This window comes from Cibotium barometz, chromosome 25, assembly GCF_041138505.1.
Source record: "Cibotium barometz isolate CiBa-2024 chromosome 25, ASM4113850v1, whole genome shotgun sequence".
Lineage (NCBI taxonomy): Eukaryota > Viridiplantae > Streptophyta > Polypodiopsida > Cyatheales > Cibotiaceae > Cibotium > Cibotium barometz.
In genome coordinates this window covers 10,846,151-10,866,572 of record NC_141070.1, presented here as the reverse complement: position 1 = coordinate 10,866,572, position 20,422 = coordinate 10,846,151, and the positions used below count along the sequence as shown (strand labels likewise).

Genomic DNA, 20,422 nt, shown 5'->3' with positions numbered 1-20,422 from the left:
GGACGACTAAAAGCCTTAAGTAATTGCTTCATAAGAAGTAGCCGACTACTAAAAACCCTAACTTAGGCACTGGACAAATTTCTTTATCCTAACACTAATGAATTTCAACACTAAAATTTAAGGGTTTGGTCAATATTTTTTCGATTTTTTTAAATCTATAGCACAGTTATGCTACGGCATCCAACTGGTAGAGTTTTTGAAATCTAACAGGAGATTATGAAAAAGCGCAAGAACTAACACAAAGCAAATATGTGTGTGTGTGTGTGTGTGTGTGTGTGTGTGTACGCGTGTGTGTGTGTATACATACACACACACACACAAACATATATACATATATACATGTACTCTTTTTAATACCCTTCATTATGACTGTTTTTGCAATAAATATTTTTATTTGCTTCTACCCATAGTCTTAAAATGAGCCTGGTAAAATTGTATTATGGCTAGTATATGCTATTGATTAGAGCAAGAACATCTAGTATTAAAATATTTTTGGCTAATATTCAATGTAAATTCCTTAATTGTTGTTGTGATTGCATTATGCAGGGAGGCTCGTGTTTTCCTCCATTCTACAATGGGTGCATGCATCCGAGTCCCCTTCTCGAATGGCAAATGTCTTGTGTCAATCAACATGATCCGGGGGAAGCTTGGAACTATTGGTGGGATAAATGTGGAGGCCTTACTTGAAATTGGAGGAGAGTATGAGCCCATTTGTCCTTTACACTTGTATGCAGGGATTGGAGACGAGGCATATTTTATCCTGGAGCATTCATTGTCCTCTGTATATATTGCCAAATCAGAGAATTATTTTGAGACCCCAGAACAAGGCCCCTCAACTATATTTCCTCCCGGTTCTCGAAAGAGTACTCCAATGTAAGTGGCATTAACTTTGACTTTGACATTTTTTGTTTTGCATTGTGCATTGAATTAGAGAGCATTGTGCTTTGCAGTGACTTGGACACTGAAGAGATAGAAGAAATCAATGTCCAAGCACATGGGTCATTGCAAGAGGAGATAGAGGTCTCTCCTGTGGAAAAGTGCTTTCAACATTTGGAAGAGGAAGATGTTCAGTTTGATAATGCGGTCTCTTGCTTTCAAATAATCCGCATGTTACCTCCTACTGATGTCTTGCACACTTTAATCCATGATTGTGATTACAAAGGCAAGGTAAAAGAGCTTCCCAAGGTGTACCCAGAGTTCAGTACATATGAGCTTGAAGGTGGGAAAGGTATGGAAGGGATGGAGCAAAAATACGAGGGCAACATTTGGACAAAGCCACAAACGCAAACTAGGGCCAATAAAACTTTTGTTCTTAGGAAGAGCTTCTGCGGGGGAACCTTCCAGTGCATGAATGAGCACTGCTCCTTTAGGACACGTATGAATCAACCAAACAAACTCCATTGGAATGGGCAGCTGATAAAATCTCCAAAATATGGGAATTTAGCAATTGGGAGCTTCGGGAACCTTGAGTGTTTTTTCTGCAAGCATGTGCCAATGTGTCTTAAAGAATGTCCTGCTTGTGTCTATTATTTTATGCCAAAAGAATCAATGCACAGCAGACTATTTATTCATTATGGCAAACATACACACATGGTTTCCAAGGGAATGTGCCGAGCATCGATACGAAATATCAAGGCCTTCGTAGCACGTGCAGTGGGCATCGACCACAACGCTGGGCCCAGAAAGATACAAATGATTGTGGCAAGGGAGGTGGTTCTAAGAGCATTCACTGATGATGACAAGGCACAGGGAGAATTCATGACAGAGAGGGAGCTACAGGAGATGTCGCAAGAGTTGCAAAGTTTGATAAATGTCAAAAAGTACGTAGGAAGTGCAATTTAGCAAAGAATAGTATGCAATTATCATCTTTAATACACTAAGTATGCTTTTATGAATGTAGGGTGAAGCAGATGGTAATGCAAACACGAAAAACAACACGGCCTCTGGGTGAAGGATATGAAGCCATTCTTAATCTAAAAAGAACATGCCATTTTGAGTTCTTCCATGGTTCTCGATTTCCATTGCAAGCCACCACTACTACTGAGCGTTGCTTTATCTTTAAGATGTCTACTACTGGACCTGGTTCTGGGATTGACATTGTTCGGCGAATGGACAAGGATGGTAATGGGGATCTTAATCAAGCATGGGTCTGCTTTGATCATGTGCATCGAGTGGATACTGGATACTGGATGGCATACAATGGGAGCACATGTTTATGACCACATGTAAGTTACAAGCGGTAGAGAGCATTGCTTAATTTGTGTCTTTAATATAACTCTGTTTCCATTTGTGGCATGCAGGATTGGTGAGCTATTGACAATAGCAACTTGTGAATTTAGAGAAGAGGATGAGGATGCTCAAGTCATGTTTTGGGAAAATATGAATTTGGTAATGGTGGAGCACACAGGGAAGGTAGCAAATTTTTTTGGGTTTATGGCGGATGAGGCTGGCGCTAACTGGAATGCAGTGAGACGTGTCTTCAACGACGGAAAGGAGATGATTGAAAGGGAAAGGTCATGTTTATGGCATTGGGAAGACAACCTTTGTGTCCACACGCAGAGGTACATCTATAGCCCACATCAAGAAAAGCACAGGGAGATGTGTGAGAAGTGGAGGACTGCCCCAAACAAAGAAAGTGCCCTTCAGCAATTTCGCAGGATACGAGCATGGTGGGCAACTGGGAAGGCAGCTGATAGAAACATCCCTAAGCTTCTTAGCTGGTTAAGTTGGTGGCACTATAGGGTTAGTCGATGGGGTCATTTCATTTTAAAGGTAATGTTTGTAAGAGATTATTCATTGTATTATTGTGTGCCTCCTGCATTGTTTTTAATCAATTTCTACCACTCTTGTAGGATGGAGAGCCTATTGTCAATGCTCTTGTCCCAAGGACAAATATGTTAGAGACCAAGCATGCAAGCTAGCAGGGGAGGGGTATAGGCAAAAGATTAGTCTTTATGATGCTTGTGTGACAGATCTAATCAATGCTTACTTCCAATGTGCCAGACAACTGGCTTTCTTGGAAGGAAAATACACAGGTTGTGGGCCTACATTGGAGCTTTTGGTTGAGAGAGCTCTTTCTCGACAGAAAGCAAGTCCATCCCCAATAGCTACCTCACGAGCAGTGGATGATGCAGTGGGGCGGGGACCCCTATGTTTTCAAATAGGGTAAAATTCAAGGGTGAGAATAAAACTATTCGAGCCAAAAGGCCACTACACGACTCGACAGAAGAAAACTTTGGCAACTCTAGCCATAGGCCTGAGTTTAACTATGTGACAAGAGAGAGGTTAGAGCCTGCAATAGAGGTCGATGAGCAATGCAAAGTTTTAGAGAGCCTTGAAAGTGATGTGCATGATACAAAGTGGGCCTTGCGGAGGATACCAGCAGTGAATCGAGTTGAGTGCAACCACTGGGCATCGGGGAAAAAGTGTAGCTCAAGGTTGCGAGGGGGTGATGTCAGTCCTTGTTTTTGGAGTGATTGTCAACTATCCTCCTGGAAAAAGGAGAAGTATTGCTATTTTTGTAATACAGATGTTAGGCACACTTGGAAAATTACAAAGACAATATTACATCCACCAGAGGATGTCCCTTGTGTTTGGCCCATTGCTAAAGGTACCAAGTTACAAGTGAAAGAAGCCTGCAAGCTTATTAGAGCAGGATATGACATTGGTATTCCTCTTGAGTTTTTTCTAGAAAAGGAGCTTGCAAAAGGCACTAGCGAGACAAACAAGGAGGTGAAACAATTTCCATATCGACGAGGAATTTCAAAGGCTGCATTTTGTCAAATCACTGCGGCCTTAGATATGCATGCAGAAGTTGTAGGCAGCCATATACATATAGAAGGGGTAAAGGAAACATTTAGTATTAATCCATTGACCAATGGGAGCTAAGACACACCTCTGATAGAGGTCACTATTCAGAAGAATCCAATGTGTTCATGTGTGGAGTTCAGAGATAGAGTGGCCAAGAAAAGACCATATCTTGCATGCAAGCACATATACTTTGTGTTCTTAATGATTCTTGGACAGGATGTGAACAACAATATGCATATTCATCAAGTTTGTATTTCTGAGAGAATTGTAAAAGACATGCTAACTAAGTCTATTAGAAGTCATCCTCAACAGCTTTAGGAACCTGCAACCCACTTTAGTTGAAATATGTATGGGGGTCATGTCATACCAGCTGAACCGTAGTCCGAGTTTATTAGATATTGTTTTGGAAATGTTTTGGTTATTTTATAAATTTTCCTGTCTATTGTCTTTTGTTTGCTAATGGCTCTCCAACATTGTGAATACTATAGATTCAACATCTTTTTAGCGAGCCAAGCAATATGGGTTTAATAGTGATTTTTTGTATCTGCACCATTGGTTCGAAAAAAAATTATTGCAATGGTCATTTTAGAACATTTCATGTCTTCTTTGTTTGATTGCTACAGAATTGCACTGTGGTTCCACTCTTCTCTTTAACATTTCATGCTCGCTTAACATCATACCATGCCCCTACCTGCTCACTTTCACAAGAACATGAGCTCTACTCATTGCTTTGTGCTCGCTGCTCTTGGCTCGCTTTTTGACCATCCCCGCATAGGCAGCGATGAAATCTAGCTAGTGGAAGGGGGTAAAAAGCTCAAATTTCTCATCATTTTTGCTAAAATTTGACTCAGGGTTTATCATATATGGCGTGGAGAGTGTACACATTAGTTTATTTGATGAAAGCTTGAACAATAAACACTTGACTTTAATCTTCAAATCATTCTTTGCTCTATTAGCAAAAAATTACCTATGTATTAACACTAATTATAGCCAATTGAGACATTAAGGGTTTTACTTTACCATTAGGGTGGTGCTCTTATACATCATCAAAATCACTTTTTCCCATGGTTTGGTACTCCAATTTTCTCCCAAAATATGGGTATTCTCTAGTTTCACAATTTTTGAAATTGAGAAGTATTAATCAAATGAAATGCATCTTTGTGAGGGACTAGACATTGGCATCGGGTCATTCCATTGCGAAGACCTTCCCATCCCCATAAGGAAATCATGACAGCTCCTCTCATAGTTGATAAATTTAATGGTAATGGTTTCTATACATGGCAAGTAAATCTTAATTTTGTACTCATGAAAGAATACTAAGTGGAATCCTAGATTAGAAGGAGAAGGAAAAAAGTTTTGGCTTGGAAGAGATGAGAGAGCCCTAGCCATTATTGCATTAGGCCTAGGAAATAAGTTCATCCATCATATTGCATTGAAAGAAAAATCTAAAGGAGCATGGGATAAACTAGAGAAGCTATTTGGTGCCAAACAAAAGAACTCTAAAATTAGTCTAAAAATGTATTTTTTGGGGTTAGACATTAAAGAGAGAGTCACTCCATGCTCAATTAAATAAAATGAAAAGTGTTATGCAACAACTTGCACGTGTTGGATCTCTAGTGGGAGGAGGATGCCATAGCAATCCTTCTCAAAAGCATGACCTTAGAAGCATTCGGCCCGTTGGTGGCTACCATGAAGAATCTACCCAAACCAACCTTCATTGGCATTGTTAAAGCAATCTTGATCAAAGAGGAGAAAAGACTCAAAGTCAAAGTGGGTCGACCTTCATCACACTATGAGGAGAAAGTAGTCTTCACTAAAGGACCAAGCAAGAGTGAAGTCCAACTTTTGTGGTAGATTAGGCCATATAGAGTGAAGTCCAACTTTTGTGGTAGATTAGGCCATATAGAGAGTGAAGTCCAACTTTTGGGGCGAAAAGAAGACTCCAAACAATACTCACCCATACATAATGATAAAAAAAAGAGACAAATGGAGGGGCTTCCTATAAGAAGGAGTCTAATCATTAGAACATCTCATTAATTTCCTAATCTTGTTTAAAACTTCAAGCCCTAGGCCAACATTGTAGCCTATAAGGAACCTATGAGTGATAGACCACTCTAGCAAATGACTAAGAGTGTAGATCCATTGTATGTATGGTGGTAGTAGTCCATCACTTGAGGGGGAGTGTTGAAATAGTAAGTGATGTTGGATAAAGGTTAGGAGTAAGGGAGAGTGATATGTAGCCTTAATCAATTTTATGAGTTGCATAAGTCATAGACTATGGTTCAAAGGCTCAAAGAAAACCTAAATATGATGGAATATGTGGAATGTCCAGCCCATGTGGAGGCTAAAAGTATGCACCTACTAGAAGAAGGTGGGGAATAGAGGTCAAGTGGGTGTGAGATGGTGTAAAAATCTAGGAAAGGTTAAGGGTAGCTTAATCAAGATTATGGGCAACAATTTGTGGCCCATGAAGATGTACTCAAGCCTATAAAAAGGCCCTCAATCTAATGGGTTACCGTATGAGCTTTTTGCTAAATCTCTTGCCTCTTGTCATTATGCTCTACTTTTATCATTAGCTTTGTCATTAGTCCTAATTTATTTCTTGCATTTTCACTATTTCAAGATGTTGATTCTAATCCATTTCTACACTAATCCTTTCTAGACATGAAATTAAAGTATTGGGAGAGGTAGGTTTTTAGGATCCACATATCGCTTTATGGACGTTGATCAAGAGTTAGAGGGTTAAGAAGTGATGTAGCATCACTCAAGTGTGCCTTCTGGAGAATGAGGGTAACCTACTTGACAAAGGAGAGTTCATTTTCTCATTATAGCTCAAGTGTGCCTTCTAGTGTGAGGGTTACATACCTAAGAAAGGAGTATTCATTACCTCATTGTGTGAATGTGATGGTGACGAGATAGAGGTGACTGATGAAATCAAGAGATCGTGGCTCACACTACCATAGAGAGAAGTGGATGTAGAATTTGAAAAGAAGATCACAAGAAAGAGATAATTCAAGTTCATGTTGAAGAAAATGTTTTATGTTTGGGAAGGCAACACCTGCACCATGGCATGTATAGCTTTAGTTGAGAAGATCTACATGGAGATAAAAGCAAGGCATATAAGGGTGATGTGTGCATGTTGTAGACCCTAGAAGGACTAGTGTAATTGCCTTATTAGTATGGCTTTAGCGAATAAACTTATAAGTATCTCTTTTTTTACTTGAAAGTTTCCCTTTAAGTCTCTTGATAGCTTTGATTTCTAGAAGACAATTCGAGTTGTCATTGCATGTTACTTTCTACTATTTAATATATTTGATTTCTAGATGATAATTTGATTGTAATTATATGCTACCTTCTACTATTTGATAACATTGATTTCTAGAAGATAAATGGAGTTATAAAATTGCATGTTACTTTCTACTATTGATAGCCTAAATGAACATGCAATTATTAAAGCAAGCTTGAGAGGCACTCTCATAATGTAAAACAAATTTATGAGTGAGACCCAAGTCTTCATGATATATTTTCCATGTGAGGAGGTCGTTGTGATAAAAAAGTGGAAAGCAAAGGAGGCTAAAGAAAGAAGCCATGGTTTCCCTTGACTCGTGAGCTTACTTGGCTCATCTTGTGTTTTAGGTGAGAAGGTTTAAACACTTTTTTCCCTTGACTTGGGTTTACTTGGCTCATTTTGTGTTTCAAGTGTGTGGACTTTATTGGATATGGGAAGTTATAACATTTTTCTTAACTATTGTTTAAAGGAATATAATGTTGTAGAATTGAAGAGAGAAATGGATAGTGTGGCAAAAGTAAAGTACCTGAGGAACAAAGATGTGAGGCTACAAAGAAACAACAACTTACTATCCTCAAGAAAATCTTAGATAGAGTGGGCAAGGTAACAATCCTTTATATGTAATATATGTTGGAATTTTATAAGTGGATAAAGTTTCTTCCTTTTGAGTGAGGGTGTTGTGCACGTGTCCTACTTAGGTATTGCACTGTATTGATCCTAGGCATGGGATGTATGGAAGTCTAGATTATTTGCATTGCACTTTGATAATTTAGAATCCTTCATGACATTATAAAAATTAAAGTCTCTAGCCATGGAAGAATTTAGGATGGAGGAGAAGCTTATGTTTCTTTCTTTTGAGTGAGAGTATTGTGCATGTTTCTTGCACTATACAAATCCAAGGCATAGGGATGTATGGAAGTCTAGATTATTTGCATTACAATTCCATAGTTTATAATCCTCCATGACATTATAAAAATTGAAGTCTCTAGCCATGGAAGAATTGAGGATGGAGAAGAAGCTTATGTTTTTATCCTTGATAGAGGAAAATAAAGTGATGAAGTATATGTGCTATGTGACTATGTGTGGAAGAGGTTATTGTGGATAGTCCACAATAACCTATGACTATGATGAATTATATGTACTATGTGACTATGTGTGGAAAACGTTATTCTGGATAGTCCACAATAACCTCTGACTATGATGAAGTATATGTACTATGTGACTATGTGACTGTGTGGAAGAGGTTACTATGGATAGTCCACAATAACCTCTGACTATGATGAAGTCTATGTACTATGTGACTATGTGTCAAAGATTGTGGATAGTTCACCACATGAAGATCTTGACATGACTATGAAGAACATTGGAGACAAACATCATGATGGTGTGCCTATCCTTGAAGTCATGTTTTTTTGATTGATAATAAATTAACTATCCTTTGCTTTGCATTGTCTTCAAATAGTGAAAAATACTTTGGCACCTTAGCAATTCATGGGGAAACAAGTATGCAAAGTTATCTCATGGGTGATTACATCAATATGGGAGTGACTTTGCATTCGGCAAGAAGTATTCAGAGTATCTAAAATTGCAAAGGCTCTTCTTATCTATGGTTGTAAATGAGTGAGTTTATATGAGGATGGGTAAGAAGTTCAAGTGGGCTGTAAACTTTATTCTACTTGATTTTTTGACTGGTCATGAGTTTGAGAGCGATGGATAAGAAAGTCAAGTGGGATGTAAACTGTATTCTACTTGACTGTATTCTACTTTATTCTACTTGATTTTTTGACTGGTCATGAGTTTGAGAGCGATGGATAAGAAGGTCAAGTGGGATGTAAACTATATTCTATTTGATTTTTTTGACTAGTCATGAGTTGGAGAGTGATGGATACCTAGAACACATTATTTGAGTGATCACTTGATTTACCGACTAGTTATGAGTTGGAAAGCGATGAAGGAGTTCCTACCTAGAACACATTATTTGAGGGATCGCTTGAGGTAGAGGCTAGCAGTTGCTACTGCTAGCTTAGTTAGTGGGATAGTGGGTTAGTTGGCTATTATTTGTCCTTTTCTAGATGATAAGCTTGCCTACCTATTTTAGTATATTATGGAATGCACACAACTTTTGAATTTAATTTGGTGTTGGAGTGGGCTTTCTATGATGTAATATTTTGTATGCGAAAAAATATCTTTTGCGTCTATTTTTGCCCTTGACCTTATGGAATGCAAGGTCCATGTACTATCCTTGTACTAGCTTTAAGTTCAAGGCTTGGAGGTGGAAATGCGGGTTGTTTTGTATGATAAGTTTCCATGTGAAGTGCTATGTTCATGTTCAAGGCTTAGAGGTTGAAAGGTAGGTTGTTTTGCATGATAAGCTTCCATGTGAAGTGCTATGGTCATGTCCAAGGCTTGGAGGTTGAAAGGCAAGTTGTTTTGCATGATAAGCTTCCATGTGAAGTGCTATGTTCATGTTCAAGTCTAGGAGGTTGAAAGCCAGGTTGTTTTGCATGACACGCTTCCATATGGCTACACTATGATACATGGAACAAATGCCTGCGAGTATTTTTAATACAACAGATACATAGCTTTTGCACTAACTTTATTGTATTATCCTAGTTGTGTTCCTCTATGTTTGTGTTCATGCATCGACGCACTAAATAAAAAATCTTCATTTAGGATAGCATCCCTTTATTTAAAAAGATCACATTGAGACTATCATTCCTTTATAGACAATAGGTAACATAGATTTCAAAATAGTACCCTAGCTTGTTCAGGGGAACTTTTGGTTGTCCTTTGGTTTTGGGTATGGAAGGAGAGCATGCACAATGTGCCATGGCTCATCCTCCTCCTTTGGTTTTGGGTATGGAAGGAGATAGTGCACAATGTGCCATGGCTCATCCTCCTCCTCTTTAAGTTCAACTGTGTGGGCTTTTAGATTCCTATTCATCCAATTAGATAAGTCTCTCCAAGGTTGATATTTTTATGTTATGTCCCATGGGTGATATTCATACTCATCACTTGGCTTACACTCATGGGTGGGCATGGTCCCTACCAACATGTAAGGGATGTTTTATGTATTGAAGGTAATACCTTTGAAGGGGATGGTATGAACTCATTACAAATCATCTTGGAGAAAAATATTATGGTGATTATGATACCCTATGGAAGGCCAAGTTTTGCTTGCCACTCTACTAAGTCCTCCTTCATCGAATCATCTAGCAATGTGGGTGTGGGTGAATCGGTTCCAGAGGACGTAGAGGCTTGAGAATGAGAACTAGCAGTTTCTATGGACTCTTGAGAATGCTTACAGGTTTGGTCAAGGCTTTTTGCACGTTTTGAGGCTCCCTCACTAGTTCTATTCTTGGCTTTGTAACAGGAGCGTCTGGGATATGCTCAGGTAGGATTAGTGGTTCATACTCAACCACTTGCTCAAGAATAGGCTCTAATTTAGCTACACTTTCCTCACAAGTTCTTAGTCTTTTTTCATTCACTCTTTTCCCACACAGGGTTGGGGTACTCTTTGAGCTTCTTGAGAAGGTTTGCATAATCAATGTGTTTCTTCTCTTTTGGGAAGAGCTAGTTTAAGTGAGAGATCGCTCAATATTTTTCCAAGGGATACAACCTCGGCACTCTCTTGATATGTGGATTAGATTTGTTTTACCCAACTATGGGCCTCTAGGTGCTATGTTTGTGTGGTAACCCCCCTTCCCATTTTGAACACCACTCTTATCATGTGTTTTCTATATTCACATGGCATATTTATGTGGTGATGGAACATAAGCGAATGGTTTCTCAAAACCCAATGTCCCAGGGTCCTTGCGGTAGTTGAGGACACATATTACTCTTTTGGAGAACACCTATTGAAATAGTTCTTATCATTGGCTCTTTACCTTTCCCCATTTGAGGACACATATTACCCTTATGGAACACTTGGGTTTGAAGTATTTCTTATCATTGGCTCTTTACATTTCCCCATTTGAGGATCCCTTATGGAACACTTGGGTTTGAAGTAGTTCTTATCATTGGCTCTTTACCTTTCCCCATTTCAGGATGCATGGTTTGAAGTAGTTCTTGTCATTAGCTCTTTACCTTTCCCCATGTTCCATGTTCCTCATCCTAATGGAGAGAACTAGAACTTGATTCCATGGTGGGAAGAAGCTTCCATAATGGGCTCCTTGAGAAGATGAGACTCCACCTTACATTATGCGTGCTTGCTTGTGGAATGCTCTTCCCTAATGAAACTGGGATGGGGTTAGGGACATGCTTAGAGTTCTACAGCTCAAGTTATGAATGGAAAAAGATAAGAGTGCAAAATAGGGATGCCTACCTATAACATTTAGTTGAAGGTTGATGTATGTGAATTTTGCCCACAAGCTTGGTTGAAGCTTGATGTTACAAATTGAACTTGATAATTGGAATGCATGCAGTTGATTAGTAAAAGCATTTGCTGTTGCTAAATGGTTTTAGAAGGCTCTTGAGAAGCTAATTTTCATGTTGCTATAAGAGGGGACTGATTTGGAGCCTACAAAAATTCTACTGGATAGTTTTTGAGCTTAGAAAAATTCCATAGGATAGTTTTTGAGCTTCTACTTGATGTCTAATGCAGCTATGTGTATGTATGGAGAAAATTACAATGTGGAAGTGAAATGTAGACATGTACATTGTTTGATTATGGTTTTTGAAATGCTTTTGTATTGAGCAAGTGAATGTACAAGTAGGGTTGACATAACATTAACGAGATTTATGCATGTACATGTATTAGTAGTGGGGTGCCTGGCATTGTACCACATTGGTTACATTGGTGGTTGGTTTAGTGTGCTCATTAAAGCATTGTATTTGGTAAGCATACGTGATGGTTTGGTGCAAATTATGGGTGAAAATTTTGACCGGAATGACTTCCAATATGAAACTTCTCTATATGTGTGATAGATTCTATGCTATGTCATATATGAAAGATATAGATGGGATGCTTTGGTGAAATCGTATGACACCAATACACAAGCAAGGAAGATTCAATTGAAGCAAAATATTCATAACATAACCTTGAATAACAAAAGCATACATGATTATGTGCAAGAGATAAAGGGATGTGTAGATGCACTTACATCCATAAGTGCACCTATGGATGATAATGATCTTGTGGCAGCAATCACATTGAATGGCTTGGAAAAAAAGTATAAGTTATTTGATACCTCTATTATGATTCAGAGGTGGCAATCCCCTAGATTTTGAGGAGTTATTCCCATTGCTTATTGTTGAAGAATTGAAGCTTGGGCTTGGTACATCTACTAGTAGCGGCGATGAGCACGTAAGGGACAACACATTCTACTCTCATGGAAGGTCAAGAAGTAGTACGATGATAAATCTTGGCAAAATCCAAGTAGCTTACAACAATCTACATAGTTAACAACAAATTAAGTTATTGAAACCTCTACTAGATTAGTATAGTTTTGCAACAGCTTGACCAGAGATCTTTAAGTTTGATTGAGGCCTATTTTGTTGTCAAGGCCAACCAAAAAGATCTTGTTGGGAACCGAACTGAACCCAAACCAATAGCAAGCTAGTTGGCACCTTACACAACAAGACTTGTTAGCCTGTTGGGGAATGCTATTGGGGAGGAAGGGTAGCTAATCATTGATTGACTGGCATCCATAAGGATTTGTAGTAGGCCAATGCAGATAGAGAGAGAGAGAGTATTCTGAATAGTTTTTTTAATTTTAAAAGTTAGTGAATAGTGTGTGTGTGTGTGTGTGTGTGAGAGAGAGAGAGAGAGAGAGAGAGAGAGAGAGAGAGAGAGAGAGAGAGTATGTGTATTTTGTGGGTGTGCATGTGTGTTTTTAAATATGTTAAAAGTGTTTTTAAATATGTTGAATGATTTAGCTTTGAAATAGTTTGAGTGTGCGTGTTTTTTTATATGTGTGTATGTGTGTGCGGGGGAGAGAGAGAGAGAGAGAGAGAGAGAGAGAGAGAGAGAGAGAGAGAGAGAGAGAGAGAGAGTTTTGAATGGTTTTACTCATTTTAAAAGTTAGTGAAGTGTGTGTGTGTGTGTGTGTGTGTGTGACAGTGAGAGAGTGTATTTTGTATAAAATAAAAAATTAATTTTTAAAATTTTGAAATGGCATGTGTGTGTGTGTGTGTGTGAGAGAGAGAGAGAGAGAGAGAGAGAGAGAGAGAGAGAGAGAGAGTGTATCTTGAATAGTTTGAGTGTGCGTGTTTTTGTGTGTGTGTGTGTGTGTGTGTGTGTGGGAGGGAGAGAGAGAGAGAGAGAATTTTGAATGGTTTTAGTCCATTTTGGGAAGGCCAAGCAACAGCTTCTCTGATTATCGAACTGTTAGAGAGCACTGGTGTTTTATGATATATATAGAAACTTTCTTTTTATGTAACTTTTGTGTTTTGTTTGATTAATTTATATTTTTATTAAAACATTCATTTGCAAAACAGGGAATATCTTCACTTTTTAGAACCCAGATTATTGTTGGGTTTGTATGGTTGTCTCGAGACAGTTACGATGAGAGCTTTGGGCTCCTAGGAATTTACAATCTACGATTGTGGAAGGTTGTAGATCAGCTTCATGTACGTGTAATGTTTGTGGATTATGAAAAGCCTAATAAGTTAGATTTTTAGTGCATAGGCACTGGACAATACAGAATTTTTCGATTTGCTGTTTATAAGCCTGCTTAAACGCCGTTCGCCTCAAATATTGATCCACCAAATGAGTTTTGTAAGCTTTTATCCGTATCCAACTTTTTTCTACGAGAGTTATATTTTCAATACTAATATTTTTGATGGCATACATTTTGCCAGATGAAGGCACGGTATATAGGCTACCAAGGAGAGATAATCCAGTTGTCCGAAGATTGTTTTGAGATTGTGTTCAGGTGTGTTAAGATACTCATCATTTTATGGGTTTGTAATGCTAGACGCTTCTATATGGATATATATGGCAATCACGATGTTTTTATATATTAGTTTGGCAAATTGAAGGCGATGTATACATATATGTATGAGTGTGACCAGTATCTATGGATATTATAGGTGCGTATGCATACACAGACACATATTTACATGTGTATGTGACATGCACATGCATTCATAGGCACACACACACTTACACATATCTTCCAGTTGTGGCATGTATGGTTTCAATGGATTTTATGTACACGTACTCATACGTACATGTACATACATACGTACATCTTTATGCGTGTTTGTGTGTAACTCGACGTGCCTAGCTTCTAAAAAGAAAGGAAGGGTGATTTTACACATATTTTTTTTGCATGTACCTAAATGCAAAATGCTTCTTGATCGTCGGAGATGGGTTGCGACACTAGTAAGGAAGAGTTTCATAAAAACTGCCACGTGGCAAGAATTTGGAGGTTAGGTAGAGGGAGGAGGACATTTAGGTAGCATTTGATTTTAGAAGCCTCAAAAGACTTGCAAAGCAAGGGTTCCCAACTGAGTGGTGCATCAAATTGATTAGTTAATTTTTAAGTTTTTGGCGTAAAGAAAACCCTAATCATTAACACCATAGCCATGGCGTCGACCTTCTTCTCGTCGATTGGTTCTTAGCTTTCACTTCAACCTTTGTGCCTACCCACGTACAGTGTCGCCTCTTCAGATGCTGCACTGTCTGCACCCGCTGCTATCGCCAGTCTCAGCTTCCAGGCGGCGCCGCTAGTGCGCAGATCCCCAGCAGAACCAATTGACGGCGGCTCTGCGTCCTCTTCGCCAGCCGACGCTCAATTTCACCACCATCTGCTGTGCGTGTACATCGTCACCTCCTGCACCAGCCCATAGTGATACATTTTTTTACTGATTTGGGGCTTGAAAAATGTCTAATTGAAGTCTATGCTCTTCCACCAAAATTTAGGGCTTTTCAAAAGTTGCCAAATTAAAGGCAGTAGTTTGGAGCTTTTCCAAAATTGATCCTGCATCATATTGGCATGGAGATCGAGAGAAGTTGGAGAAATTCAATAGCTTCAATTTTCCCACGTGGCAGACGAAGATTCAGCTTCTCCCGATGAGGGATGGAGTATGGAATGTGCACCGACAAGGAACCAGAAGAAGGTGAAGGTGCTGATAAAGTCCAAATCTGGCAAGAGAAGAATGACAGAACGAGAAGAATGACAGAACACTTGCACTAATTGGTCTTGGCCATCCGCCACATAGATTTTGACAAATCCGCCAAGGAGGTAAGGGACAAACTTGAGAATTTATTTGGTAACAAAAAAATTTACTATTCTCAAGCCAAAGTTTTTCAATTTGAAAATGAATGAAAGTAGTACCCTAGAAGAATACTTGAGCGATATAGGATCAATCCTTCAACAACTTGCCAATCTGAAGGCAAACGTTGATGAAGATGATATGAAAGCAGCTTCTATCCCCATCATAGAAAAAAATACTCCGAAACCTTGGCTGCACTGAGGGCGGCTCAAGGAATCTCATATGGTGAAATGATAGCTTCCCTGATAGATGAAGACTATAGCCATCCTTGTAGATGAAGACATCCACCTTACAGAACAAGAAAAAGCTGCATTCTAGCCAGAGAATGCCATGTTCATAAAGGGGAAAGGCAAAGGGAAAACATCTAGGTGCAAGGAGAGAGAGAGAGAGATGTGATATAACACACACACAAGAGAGAGAGGGTTGTTGCACAACACAACAATGATTGTATTTTGATAATACTTCCACCATGTACAATGCTTTATATAGGCACCAAGGCCCTATCTTACGTTCTCTTAATAAGAGGGGGACCTTTCTCTAAAATATCCAACAAACCCCCTTTCGAAGAGGAGGAGGTGTCATCTAAGAGACAGATCATCTAAGAGAAAGACCTTCAGTATGATTAGACTGCAATCATGTGATACAAAAGAACACATGAAACGCCAATGTCAAGCTTGATACAAGAGCTTGACCATACATAATGCCCACATCAATCTATCCATAGACTGACTCTAAGTAGGTAAAGTAAGATAAAAAGGAGCCAAGCCTTTTATAGAAACAAGGCTTACAAAAAGACATCTAAAATATTCAAATTTTGGGGGACTTTTTGGGCAGAGAACCCATGACTACAAAATATTCAGATTTTGGGGGACTTCCCGGGCAGAGAACCCATGACTCATACATTGACTAGTGGTGAAGCTCTTTGCATCTTATGGTACTGATTTACTTCTTACAAGACCTTTTTGAATGCGTTATTAATGCCAGTGTTGAATTTTCGGACTCCACTTCTTCACTTTGCTGGTCTGTACTAGTTGATGTGTTGGAAAATCATGAGTGGTCCCCAGCACGCTCAGGGCTACTTGAGTAAAAATAATATTATACATAGTGACTTTTTCACTCAGATTAAGATCCCATTGTTGATGTTTCCAGCTATGCATGGCCATAGATATCAATGCCCCATTCTAGCTCTCATGCAAGCTTGTACAAGTTATGCACTGAGGGACGGCTGCACAAGGCAGTCCAAAGTTTAAATTTCTTGCTTAAACAAGGGGGGCAGGTCTCCATTGACATTTTTACTTGTCTTCTCAAAGTATGCATCAGAAAAAATGACTTGGCGACAGGCAGGCAAGTGCAGTCTCTGATCATGGAAAGTAATCTGCAACATAACATAAAGCTCAGGTGTTGCCTCATTGAAATGTTTGCCTCTTGTGGAAGCATGTCAGAAGCAAACCAAGCTTTTGGCAGCTTGCCTGAACAAAATGCTTACGCATGGACAGCTATCATCTTGGCACATATGCAGCATGGCCATTGTGAACAGGCTATACACCTCTATGTACAAATGCAGGCTTCAGCCTTAGAACCAAGCTCATACACTTTTGTTGCAGTCCTTAAAGCATGCACCAGTGCAGCAGCACTGCCTCAGGGCAAGCTAATCCATGCTGACAGCATAAAACAAGGGCTTGAGTTACACCCTTTTGTGGGAAGCACATTAGTTGACATGTACGCTAAATGTGGTTCTTTGATTGATGCACGGAAGGTTTTTGACAAACTTGCTGCTCGAGATGCCGTTTCATGGTCTGCAATGATCGCAGGGTGTGCCCAGCACGGGCACAATCTGGAAGCTCTCCAATATTTTAGAAGTATGTGGCAGGAAGGCTTGGAAGCCAACAAGGCAACTTTTCTTAGCGCCCTCAAAGCATGTGCATGCACCTCCAATCTTGACCAGGGCAGATTGATTCATGTTGAGGTTTTAAAAGTAGGGCTTGAGTTAGATTTGTTCATTGGAAATGCCCTGGTGGACACCTATTCCAAGTGTGGCAGCCTTCATGATGCATGCAGGGTCTTTGATGGATTGCCTTTACGGAGTGTGGTTTTATGGTCTGCAATGATTGCAGGATACGTGCAGCATGGTCGTAGTCAGGAAGCCCTAGAACTTTTCAAAACAATGCGACAGGAGGGGACACTACCGGACAACATCACTTATGTGTATCTACTAAAAGCGTGTGCTAGCATAGGAGATTTAGATGAGGTGGGACTTGTACATACAACTGTTGTAACTGTTGGACTTGAATTCGATTGCTTTATTGGAAGCTCTTTGATAGAATTGTATGCTAAATCTGGCAGGCTGGTTGATGCACGGAAAGTTTTTGGTATGTTGCCAAAGCATGACAGAGTGTCATGGTCTGTAATGATCATGGCATACACAAATAACGGGTATGGAAAGGAGTCTCTTCAACTGTTCCAGAACATGAAACAAGCAGGTACTGAGCCAGATCAGGTCATTTTTGTCTGCATAATCAAAGCATGTGCAAACATAGTAGCCATGGAACAGGGCAAGCTCATTCATGCTGACATCTTGAAACAAGGGCTTCAGTCAGATCTACGTGTCGGAACTGCCTTGATTGACATGTATGCAAAATGTGGCAGCTTAGATGATGCTCGGAAGGTGTTCGAACGATTGCCAGAACATGACAGTGCATGCTGGAAAATATTTATTTCAGGATTTTCTGATAATGGGCATGGTGAGGAGGCCCTACAATTGTTTAAGAAAATGCAACAGGATGGTATACAGTTTGACAATACCACAATTGGTGGTGTTTTCAAAGCATGTTCCAGCGTAGGAGCTCTTGACCAGGGCAAGCTATTCCATACTTATGTTATGAAACATGGGCTTGAATCAGATTTGATGATTGGAAATGCCTTGGTGGATATGTATGGCAAATGTGCAAGCATAGACAATGCATGTGCAGTATTTGACAGGTTGCCAATACGAGATGTGGTGTCTTGGAGTGCCATGATTGCTGGCCATGTAGAGCACGGGCAATGTCAGGAAGCCCTTAAATTGTTCAATAAGATGCAAGAAGAGGGTTCAGAGCCAGATGATGTGACATTGGCATGCATATTAAAAGTATGTGCCAGTACAGCAGTGGTAGATCATGGAGAGCTTGCTTATGGTGAAATCATGAAACGAGGGCTTGAGTCAGATTTGTATCTTGGGAATGCCTTGGTTGACATGTATGTCAAGTGGGGCAGTCTAGACACTGCATGTAAGGTGTTTGAGAGCTTGGCAGTAAGAGATGTGGTTGCATGGAACACAGTGATTGGGGGATTTGTGGAGTCTGGTGAGACTGAGAAGGCCCTCCAACTCTTCCAAGACATGCATGTTCAAGGTGCAAAACCAGATGAAGTCACCTTTGTAGGTGTTCTCAAATTGTGCTCTGGTATAGCAGCTCTAAATGCAGGGAGATTGATGCATGTCGACATAGCGACTCAGGAATTCGAATCACGTCTTATGGTGGAAAACACACTGATTGACATGTATGCCAAATGTGGCAGCCTACAGGATGCTTGCAAGGTGTTTCAAATGATGCAAGTACGAACTGTGGTCTCATGGAATGCTCTTATGGAAGGATATGGTGAGCATGGACATTGTGATTTAGTGCTGCAATGCTTTGAGACCATGCAACAAGATGGGATTCACCCAGATGGTGTGACTTTTGTGTGTGTGCTGTCTGCATGTAGCCATGCAGGCTTAATTCAAGAGGGCCATCATTTTTTCAACTCCATGAGGGAAGTCTTCGGTCTGACTCCTACAAGGCAGCACTATGTCTGCATGGTGGATGCTCTTGGCCGTGCAGGATGCTTGAATGAGACAGTGGGTTTGCTTTTGAGAATGCCCCTTCAACCTGATCTAATTGTATGGATGGCTTTGCTAGGTTCATGTGCAAGATGTGACGATGTTGTGATTGGAAGGTGGGCTTTTGATCATCTTCTACAATTGGATTCTGGAAATCCTGCTGGATACCTGTTAATGTCAAACCTTTATGCGGCTGATAACATGTGGGGGGGCGCATACAGACTACAGAGGTTCTCCAATCACAATGGCTTTGATGCTGCACATGGTTATGTGAAGTAGAATTTGTTCAAGGTTTTAAGCCACTCTCTGAATGATAAGTTAATACAGAGTTTAACTAAATGTACATGGTACTTCGTATGCTCTCAATGACATGCATGCTCGAAAGAAAAGGTGAGAAAGGCCAACTGTGGATCCATCCTCACTAAATATTACAAAGTTGATTCTATGTTTGTCAAACCAGCTTTGTCAAGCATGCAAGAAGTCCAAGCACAAAACCGTCGGAAGAATGAGAAGAAGCTTGTCTCAAGGATCATCAAATCAAGGGGTGAGGCCTATGGACATGAAAAACAAGCCCCTAGAGTCAGCCAAGCTACATGAGGCTTAATTAACCACAAACTGGAGCACTTGATCGTTAAGGTTGTCTGCTTTTTAGCACAAAATGAGCTTCTATGGCATGCAACCAACTTTAGCGGACTGCTTTATGTGTTCAGTTGAGCAAGGCAGAAAACACAACCAAAAAGGTATTGTAACAATTCCAAACACTGATCCTCCTGTCATCATCACCAGCTGATTGAGTGTGCACCTCACTGTCTTGACCTTTTAATAAATCAACTAAATGCGACACTGGTTAAAGAGGTAGTTGTTCCAGTTGTTGAAATTCAATGTGAGAGGACATTGTGCGACATCTTGGAATTTTGGGGATGGTGGTCTTTAAAAACAGCATTTTACCCAGCCCTAAAAAGGGGATTTTTCTGGGTTTTTTGGTAGTATTCGGGGATTTTGTGTCTTTGCTGCTGACCGACAGCCTTTAGGCTAACCGACCAGCAGCCCCCCTCAGTATATATAGCTTTGCCTATCATTCATCATCAGTGTACCACTTCATTGCACATATCTGGTACCATATGCTGCTGCTGCTGCTGCTGCTGCTGCTTCTGCCGGGCTCTACACAACACAGCTTCATCATCCTCGCCTGATATTCAACACATCAGCATTTCTTATCTGGCCACTACACGGGACAGCAGCCCTCT

The 20,422-nt window shown here is 39.9% G+C and overlaps 1 protein-coding gene across 5 annotated transcripts; it reads left to right on the top strand.

Moving 5' to 3' along the window:
• Nucleotides 1-14,493: 14,493 nt before the first annotated feature.
• On the top strand, nucleotides 14,494-20,052 carry LOC147624241 (pentatricopeptide repeat-containing protein At3g09040, mitochondrial-like). 5 transcript variants are annotated; one of them, XM_086819200.1, is made up of 3 exons: nucleotides 14,494-14,856; nucleotides 14,967-15,288; nucleotides 16,469-20,052. In XM_086819200.1, exon 3 carries the CDS (start codon nucleotides 16,491-16,493, stop codon nucleotides 19,452-19,454), a length of 2,964 nt encoding a protein of 987 aa, XP_086675326.1. In that variant the 5' UTR covers nucleotides 14,494-14,856; nucleotides 14,967-15,288; nucleotides 16,469-16,490; the 3' UTR covers nucleotides 19,455-20,052. The 5 variants fall into 5 exon arrangements, with proteins under 5 accessions (XP_086675326.1, XP_086675325.1, XP_086675324.1 ...); XM_086819199.1 differs by having other exon boundaries at nucleotides 14,551-14,856; nucleotides 16,154-20,052; XM_086819198.1 differs by having other exon boundaries at nucleotides 14,553-14,856; nucleotides 15,809-20,052.
• Nucleotides 20,053-20,422: the final 370 nt, after the last annotated feature.

Coding starts and splice junctions, on each gene's coding strand:
- LOC147624241 (XM_086819200.1), top strand. CDS start 16,491: ATGCCCCATTCTAGCTCTCATGCAAGCTTGTACAAGTTATGCACTGAG.